Here is a 9,829-nt window from a genome sequence, read left to right on the forward strand (position 1 = left end):
TTTATTTTTTATATTTTCCTTAATTTCTATTCAATGTAATATGTATTTTATTGTCGTGTTACATCTTTCACAATATATAGAAATGTTTCGCTTGTTAAATCCTAAATATATTTAATCTTCAAATATAGTTTTTTAAATAATATTCTTTTGATAATTATGGCCAAAATATTTTTTCTATTATGAAAATGTGTCTCATTTATGTATTGATCTTTCCTTTTTAGACATTATTTACTAAAAGAAAAAAGGATCTGTCTCGCCTGCAGTTAATACAAAACTCTGCAGCCAGAATTCTGAGCCGCTCTAGTAGAAGAACTCACATTTCTCCGATCCTTAAAACTCTTCACTGGCTGCCATAATGGTCTTTTAAAGTATATATTTTAACTGTATATTGTTTTTGATTGTTCAAGCGCTTTGTGACCCTGGTCTAGGAAGCTCTTTACAAATAACCGTTACTTACTTACTTCATAACTATTTGACCCCTTTTTTCTTTTAATTATTTCTTTTTTTTAACTATATTTTTCATCTGATAATCAAACTCTTGATTCGTGGTTTATTATCATTAAATCGAGGAAGAAAAACGATCGTTGTATTCATTCAATTGTAAATCATTATTTTTTTGTAATGACAAAGCGTCGCCGCTAGATGGAGTCATGACACCAGTGTTCCTCAGGTGCGTCTACAGCACATATGAATTAAACTCTTTATTTTCTTCTTCCTTTGTTTAAACAACGAGCCAAGTCATCCATCAACCTCAGACCAACTATTTGTTCTCCTACAAACTTCTGTTGTCAATCTGTGCGAGGAATGTGTTTGTTGACTCCAGCACCAGCAGGACCATCAGCTGACCTGAAGTCTGAGTTTTTCTCTAATAAGTTCATGTTTTTATGGGATGCTCTGTTTCCCCAGATGGGAAGAATATAGTTTCCATGACAACAGAGATGCGTATAGACGCAGGAAACACGTTGTAAATCCTCGCTTTAATATTTACGTTAAAATAAAAAAAAGTATCTTCAGATACAACATCTCATTCTGATGATTCTACAAGTTTATTTATTTGGTCTTGATTTCATTTATTAAGGTTGTAAAAGTTGCAAGGACACAGTTAACCGTTTCACCACAGGGGGCGCTTGTCTCCTCCCAAAACAGCGTCACGTCAGTCAAACGCTCGTAAAAAGAAAAGAAAAAAACGACTCGTTCAAATAAATAAACAAACTTATCACCAAATCCTTTCCACCATCTGTGAAAACAACAAGCAGGAGTAGAAATGTCAGGTTTTATTTTATCTATTTAACAAGAATATCACCAGAGAAAATATGCTTTTTTCATTTTGTCGCACAATTATAGAACACGTGACATATTCAGAACTTATATAAGAACTTTTGGGTTTAAACCAGGACTGATTAAAATAAACACTCTGGTTTGGGAATGTCTGTCAAATCAAGTTTTCTTTCTGAAAAAACTGTGCTAGCCAAAAAGACAAACTTTTTTTATATAATGTTGTGATGAAAATACTTGATAAAGAAACCTTTAACTGCAATAATATTTGTATCTTCTTGTCAAAATAAACACTATTTACCACCCGCCGCACCGTAAGCCACACCGATGCTAACAAGCTAGCATCACGGTAAAACGTAAAACACTATAATTTGTTTGTAACGACTATTGCTTTTGTAAAAACTCAACATCCAGCCTCGAACTAAAAACAACTTAACGGACTCAATTTAAGATCCTCTGAAATGTAAGATAGCATTAGCGATCATGCTAATAGCATGCTAGCGTCAAACTGTCACTATTTTAAGTTGATTGTTTGTGTTATTGTTTTAACTAAGATGTGTTTTATCCAATGTTTTCGATGGAGAATTGTGATAAAATCTTGAGTTGAAATCTTTGTTTTTTAACCACATGTTTGGCTAACCTTTCCGGGGTGTCCACGTGTGTTGTTGACTCCTATCTTTTCCCGCGAAGTTTTGTCGAATGACAAGTCATTAGTCATCGGTGAGTCGTTTGGACCCGATTCAACCTCCAGTTGTTCCAGCTGGAGGTGAAAAAAGAGTCGAGGGTTCAACTCCCCGTCCCCGGCGTTTGTCCGGCAGCCGTCGATGTCATCAGGGACGAGTCGAGCGAGAGATTTAAAAAAAACAAACTAAAACTAAAACGACCCATGCGATGAACTATTGGAGCTGATTTTGAAGCTTGTGATTGTGTTGTTTCTGCTTGAGCGACGTTTCTGCTTCTCATCAGAGACGCCGACGGATTGTTTGCGCCGCGATGGAGGTCCATCGACTCTTGAGTTAAAACAGAACGTTTGTTGTCAATTAATGAGGAGATAAAAGTAAACAAACGAGAGGATCCGCAGGAGAGGAACATGGCCTCGCGCTGATGATGTCATCTTTAGAGGACTCTCAACAGCAAACATGTGAGCGCATCATTAATAGTAGTAATAATCGTTAATAACAACCGTCTGCGAGTATTTGAACACGTTTTTTTCATCTCCATGTGGATTTAAAAAATCATCTGTTATTTATTGTCATATTTGAAAGAACAATAGATGATTAACTTTAAGAAAAACATTCAATTTACAGGATAAATAGAACAAAAAAAACAACAAAATAATAATAATAAAAATATTTTTTCCAAAAAAAGTTTAATAAATTATATATTTTTTAGAAGAAATACATTTTTTAGGAAAATTTTAACTACAGAAAATATATAAATAAAACAGTGCAACAATTAAAAATGTGAAAAAATGATTGTATTAAAAGAAAGTTTATATTTAAAAAGACAAAAAACAGTAATGTGTCAAAATCACAGATTTCTTTTCTGACTAATAAATCATTACTTTAAAGTCATGTTGGTATTAGTCAAATATTTATATATAAACTAAGAAAATATTGTTATAGACTTGATCATCCAAAAATTAAGTTTAAATTGAATCATTTATTTTTCTGTCACACTTCATCCCTCATGGGCGTCACAAGGGGGGGTTGGAGTGTATCCCAGTGTCTTTGGTCGAGAGGCGGGGGACACCCTGGACAGGAGGCCAGTCTTTCACAGAACACTCATACCTTCAAACAATTCCCCCAAAGTTCTCAATTAAACCTCTGTATGTTTTTTGGACTATAGGGGGAAACCGGAATAAAACAACAAAACTAAATAAACCGAATCATAATAAAAAGAACGTTGAGAAAAATAATTGTTGAAAAAAACCATAACATTGATCGTTGTAAAGCAAAATATTTCATAAGAAACACAGTCCAAGTCCATAAATACATGTATTTTTCTATTTAAAATGTCATATTAAAGCAGTTTCAGGTCCAAAAATCTAATACATTTAGTTTCTAAAGTGCTTTTTTTTAACGTGACATAGAATCTCTTTTATGAGACCAGACTCTCGCAGTCCTGCTCGCTGAAGTCTCGACAGGTTGTAACCAGACTTCCGCTGAAGAGGTCGCGCTAGGACTTAAAAACAGTGACTCACTATTTTTTCTTTTTTTTTTTTCATTCACTGAAACGCAACACCCTCTCAACCTTCCTCCTGGAAACAGGTCGCATTTTTTTTTTTGTATTTTTAAAAAGCTTGACCCGGGACACAAACCCAAACAACTGTCTCTGTTCTAATATTAGCGGGCGGGGGACCACGACACCCCCGCGCGTGCACGCGCGCGACCCGCTTTTCCAGCGTCTGGGACCGTGGAGGGTTTGAGGGTTTCACACCCGCAACCCTGAAGCCTCACACTTTTACCTCCAGCTGCTGGAACACAGAGTATCGCTTACAGAGCAGGGGAAAGTGTGACGACATTTTTTTCCCTTCTAAATATATCAATATTAATTATTATTAATAGTTGAATAATAATATTAAAAATAGTGAAAATCTTTTTTTTTTCAAAATAAAATGTGATTTAAAATAACGCTGAAGTTGTTGTGTCTGTGGAAGTTGCTCGTCACCTGATTGAAAGAAGTTTGATAAGAAGAAGAAGAAGAAGAGAAAAAAAAAGATCTCCCCACCCCCACAGAAAAAACGGAGCCCGCCCACCAGAGACAGTCAACCCGAGACCCCTTATAGATTTAAAAAGAGAGGCTGCATTCTCAGACTGACACTTATTCAACACTGCCACCTTAAGCAGATTACTTTTGTTTGTGTGTGCGCGCCGTGTGTGTTGTCAGAGGTTCTCGGTTCTTCTTCTTCTTCGTGCTCGTCATGTCCAGGATGCTGAAAGTCCATCTCCACCCGGGCGTGCTGCTCACCTTCGTGTGGCTCTGTCACCTCATGGAACATCAGAAAGTTCAAGGTGAGATTAACATGTTTTTTTTTTAATAGGATTGGGATCGACTTTTTTTTTTTTCTTAAATATAATCGTAAAAAAAATACTGAAAACTTTTCTCTTAACTCGAGTTTAAATTCTTCTTAACGTGTCGCGATTTTTTGAAGTTTTGGAAAAATGTTAAGTTGATTTACGCGGTGGTGCGTTCAAGTGCAGCTGGACCAGACGCTGTCTAGACGTTCTCCTGATATGGAGGGGAATAAAAAAAAAAAAAAAGGGGGTCCCCCCTCCCTCCTACCCCCCTCGACCCCCGAGAATATTTCTTATACTTTTTTTCTACCGAGGGGTGTTTTTGGGGGTGTCTCTCTGGTTGTGTGTTTGAACCGCTGGACGTGTGTTTGTAGCGGGTAACTGCTGGCTGCAGCAGGGGAAGAACGGGAGGTGCCAGGTGCTCTACATGCCCGGGATGAGCAGGGAGGAGTGCTGCCGGAGCGGGCGTCTGGGGACGTCCTGGACCGAGGAGGACGTGCCCAACAGCACCCTGTTCAGGTGGATGATCTTCAACGGCGGAGCCCCCAATTGCATACCTTGCAAAGGTGGAGGTGCAACCCCATTCCTCACCCCCCCCCCCCCCCCAACCCATACCCCCTACTCCTCACCCGCCTCGGAGAGGGTCTCTAACCCCCTATTTTTTGTCGCCCAGAATCCTGCGACAACGTCGACTGCGGGCCCGGCAAACGGTGCAAGATGAACCGCAGGAGTAAACCGCGGTGCGTGTGCGCGCCGGACTGCTCCAACATCACGTGGAAGGGGCCGGTGTGCGGCTCGGACGGGAAGACCTACAAGGACGAGTGCGCGCTGCTGAAGGCGAAGTGCAAAGGACACCCGGACCTGGACGTGCAGTACCAGGGCAAGTGCAAAAGTAAGAGAAAAAAAAAATCCAAAAATGTGGTTTTTTATTTAAAGGAAAATTTCACCTCGTGTATTTGGAGTCACTTTTTTTTTTGCACTTAAAAAAAAACATGTTTGTATTGAAGCCTCGACATTATAAATACTTCAGAAAAAAAATATGAAATAAGATTGTTTGTAGTGGAAGAAATCTGACGCATGCGCACTGGCACATCATCAAACTGGGATTCCGCTACAAACGAGATTAAAATATAGATTTTTATCCAAACTATTCAATACAAGAGAGATGTTATAGTCGAGCAGTTTTCGGATGTTTTAAGTGTGTTTTTTTAAAAGAAAAAAATGTCCAAACTATTCCGTACAAGCGGGACGTTATAATCGAGCAGTTTTGACGTATTCGGAAGTAAAAGTTAAAATCTGATTTCTGTCCCAAAAAATGCGTTTGTCTAACCCTTTAACTTGTGTCAGAAACCTGTCGTGACGTGCTGTGTCCCGGGAGCTCCACGTGCGTCGTGGACCAGACCAACAACGCGTACTGCGTGACGTGTAATCGGATTTGCCCCGAGGTGACGTCACCGGAGCAGTACCTGTGCGGGAACGACGGGATCGTCTACGCCAGCGCGTGTCACCTGAGGAGGGCCACCTGTCTGCTGGGCCGCTCCATCGGACTGGCCTACGAGGGCAAATGCATCAGTGAGTCTCACTATTGACTTGTTTTTAAATATATTTAAAAAATATATACTTTCGTTTTAAAGTTGAAAGATCGTGCGCTTGAATCGTGGGTCAAATCTGAGAAACTTTTGCTTTAAAATCCTAAATACTGGTGAGAAAAAGTTGTTTTTATTATTAAACAAGGCGAGTTTAACTGTGAAATATAATAACATATAATAATCGACATGCTTTGGTTATTTTAAATAATAAACCCCTTCATGCATGTAGAAGTAACGCAAATATTTTCTATCAAAATTATGATTTTCTCACCTTTTTAAATGTTAAACAATGTCCTTATTATTAAAATATAAAATTAAAGTATAATTATCTTGTAAAAAAAATCATTTTGGTTGTTGACAAACACTTTAAGTGACACCAAAAGGCAGCATTCAAACCCTTGCTGGAGCCAAGGTCTGCAGCAGGCAATCCCACGCAATTGCATTTTGACTTAATAGTTAGTTTAAGAGATTTTCTTTAGCTTCATCATGACACCCCGTAACACATATTAGCTAGAGAAATGTTAGATACATATATAAAAATATATATATAATTTGAAAATAGTTTTCTAAAAACTAAATATTAAACTTGCTAGCTTAGCTCGGCAACATTAGCACTAGCTGTATTGATAAATGATCTATTTATGCCAGAAATAATTACATTATTATAAATCTGCCTTTAAATAAAGTTTTGTTTGCATCGTTATTAACTTATTTTAGCACTTTTAGCAAACAATGAATAGCAACGTTTGTGGCAGAGTTATGTCCATTTGAAACTCAAAAAAACTTTATTAAAACCTACACCGACACAAACGTTTCAACTCAATCCTATGATATTTACAGTAGTGTTAAACTATTGTTAGCCAGCTAGCTTAACATGACATTCCTAAATGTTGGTCTCTTTATTAATGAAATAATACTTAAACTAAACAAGCTAAAAAAAAAAAAAAGCTAAAACACATTTTCAACTTGTTGCGACTTACGATTGTGTTTTACAGCATTAAAACCTCTTGGCCAATTCTGCTGTTATGCACTGTTCGTTTGCCAACATTCCAGTGAAGAGGGGGTCTTGGAGGGAGGGAGGGAGGGAGGGAGGAAAGGGGGGAGTGTTTGGTAGTTGCTGGTGTTTGCTCAAGAAATGATAGACATCTTATTATTTCCTGATGTTGGCAGCACTATCACATATGGGAGCGCGGGAGCGAGGAGGGGGAGAAAGGAAAGCAAAACACCGAGTGGGGGGTGCGAGGAGGAGGGGGCGGCATGTTCAATCTAGTTTTGAAAATACTTGAATCATAACTGCCCCCCCCCCGCCTGCCCCCCCCACCAGCTATAAAAGTGGAATTAGGTTCCTCACTCCGAGATTAGCCTTCCATAAAATCTGTCCGTAACTGGATCCAGCTCGAGAAGTGTTCCCTGATAATCCCCCTAATCAAAGATTTCCTTTTCCCCAAATCCCTCTCGCCCTCCAGAGGCCAAGTCGTGCGAGGACATCCAGTGCAGCGCCGGGAAGAGGTGCCTGTGGGACGCCCGGATGAGCCGGGGCCGCTGCTCGCTGTGCGAGGAGGCGTGTCCGGAGGGCCGGACGGACGAGGCGGTGTGCGCCGGCGACAACAACACCTACCCCAGCGAGTGCGCCATGAAACAAGCCGCCTGCTCCCTGGGGGTCCTGTTGGAAGTCAAGCACCAGGGATCGTGCAACTGTAAGTAGACGTCAACAACAAAACAGAAAAAGAGAAAAAAAAAAAAAAATCCCCCTTTTTTTACCATCCAACAAAAGACTCTATCCCGTGTTGCTTTCCCAACTAAAGCCTCCTTCGAGTGACCCCCCCCCCCCTCCAACACCTCCACCCATCCGACCCCCCCTCCCAACAACCCACCCACCTGGGCCTGGACCGGCAGCTTGAGAAGCAAGAATGGACTTTTTTCGGGGGAACGATTGAGTTCGTCTTCGTCGCTGGCTTTTTCTTTTTTTTTTTGGTTTGTTTTGTTTTTTTTTGTAAATGTGCAAAAATTCAGAAGATGGATTCTGGGGGGCGACGCCTTAACGCCCTACAATAAACTCTGCAGTCCAACCATCCTGACGTGAAACAAGCTAGTTCTTCGCAAAACTTTCCGCTGATTGTAACGACGTTATCCTACCTGTAGTACCTGTTGTCGCGCTCCGGGAGGCGCTCGAAAAAATGATCTGGACGTGTCCAATTTACATTCCCCCCCCCTGCTGTGCCTTTGGAATCCAAAAAAAAAAAAAAAAAAGGGACCAACTTTATGAGCTAACCTGCTATCCGACGCCCCCCCCCACCTCACCTCCAGAAAAAAGTCAACCAGCGACCCCCCCCCCCACAGACCCCCCTCCCGATGTTGTTTCACTCTCGCTCGTGTGTTTTTGTGAATCTTTCCTGTGAAAAGAAAATACCTCAGAAGTTTGCTGGGACTGAATCGCGAGCTAACTCAAGAACACTTTTTTTTCCTCTAGTGTGTGTGTGTGTGTGTGTGTGTCTGCTTTCAGGAACCCAACCACTGGACCCGTCATTCTTAACCCCTCCCTCCCTCGTCCTCCCCCCCACCCTCCTATATTCTTTCCCATCAGCCCCCCTGGCTTTGCTTGAATGGAAGTACCTGTTTGTTCTATGCGCTGTTGTGGTCCATATTCATACAACGGCTCCCGTATATTCTCCCATATAGCCATCACGGAAGACTCGGAGGAGGATGAGGAGGACGAGGACAACATGGTCCATTAATCTTCTGTACTGGACGGATAAGCCCCTCCCCCTCAATCACGTCCCAGGACAAGCAATCATGTCCATACTGTATATTATGTGTATGCTTATTTATTTTTTAAGAAAAAAGGAAGTATACATATAGTTCAGTCTACTAGATGTTTATTTATACTTTTGTTTTGTGTTTTATAATTTATACATTTGTCAGGCTTACAATCTGTGTTACCACTCATTCCCCTTTATTTTTATTTTCCCCTCCTTTTCTTTCTTTCCTTTTTTTTTTTTATTAACCATGAAGAAATATATTTGTCCAAAGAGAAGTTATTTATTTGTCCTCGACGAGCTGTACAATTGCATTCCCTCGGCTGTAAAAAACTCCGCTTGTTCCTGTCAAATCTCTATCACAGATGTTTATGTCACGCGTCCTTCAATGCATGTTGAGGCGCCGCGTTTATTTATTGGGAATATATCAATCATTTTAATGTACAGAGAAAAAAAAACTGTGTGTCTGGTTTGTTTACAACGCATCATAATAACTGACCAAAGGGATTATCTCAATGGTTTTTCTTCTTTTAAAAAAAAAAAAAAGCCTTGTACAGGGTGCAACAGCTACGACGGAGAAGAAAAAAAAAGAGCCATTTGTTTTTTCTTTTCCTTTTTTTTTTCTCCCCCCCCCCCTGTCCCAGTTCCACATGCAGCTTTTAGTGTTTGTTTTTTTTTCTTTTAGTCTCAGCCTGATGGGACGATACTTGATGATGTTGGAAACGATGTGCCATTAACAATTGCCAACGTGTGTTGCTAGAATTAACCGCAGTACTCGACACTATATCGTCACTTCTTCTTCTTCTTCTTCTTCTTCTTCTTCTTTCCTCACGAGATCAATATTCTGTCATGAATATATAGTTTTGTATTTTTTATGTAAATGTCATATGTACATACAAAGTTTGATGGTATTTGTACAGATATGAAGAGTGAAACAATAAAACAAAAAAAGTTTTTTTCCTTACGGATGTGTTTTCTTTTCTTTTTTCCACCTGTTTCGAGAGAACGTCAGGTAACACGTGTCGGAACATTAGCTTTAATCAATACATAAAAAGTACTTTATGGCTACGGTCCGAGCATGTGGCGCGGATCGTAAATAAGTCCGGGCGCTCAACATGCAAGTCCAATTAGGTCCAGGCCCGGGACAAAAGTTCTGTTGACAAAGAGGATTTTTAAGGTACATTTGATCCAG

At 40.0% G+C, this 9,829-nt stretch overlaps 1 protein-coding gene across 2 annotated transcripts; it reads left to right on the forward strand.

Moving 5' to 3' along the window:
* The first annotated feature begins 3,924 nt into the window (after positions 1–3,924).
* Positions 3,925–9,601, forward strand: fsta (follistatin a). Of its 2 annotated transcripts, XM_087788045.1 has the most exons (6): positions 3,925–4,289; positions 4,667–4,864; positions 4,966–5,184; positions 5,640–5,864; positions 7,348–7,578; positions 8,561–9,601. In XM_087788045.1, the coding sequence occupies exons 1-6, from the start codon at positions 4,199–4,201 to the stop codon at positions 8,614–8,616; spliced, it is 1,020 nt and encodes a 339-aa protein (XP_087644171.1). In that variant the 5' UTR covers positions 3,925–4,198; the 3' UTR covers positions 8,617–9,601. The 2 variants fall into 2 exon arrangements, with proteins under 2 accessions (XP_087644171.1, XP_087644172.1); XM_087788046.1 differs by having other exon boundaries at positions 4,667–4,858; positions 7,348–9,601.
* The last annotated feature ends 228 nt before the right edge of the window (positions 9,602–9,829 follow it).

Source organism: Callionymus lyra, chromosome 1 (genome assembly GCF_982586985.1).
Source record: "Callionymus lyra chromosome 1, fCalLyr1.hap1.1, whole genome shotgun sequence".
In the NCBI taxonomy this organism is placed as follows: Eukaryota; Metazoa; Chordata; class Actinopteri; order Syngnathiformes; family Callionymidae; genus Callionymus; species Callionymus lyra.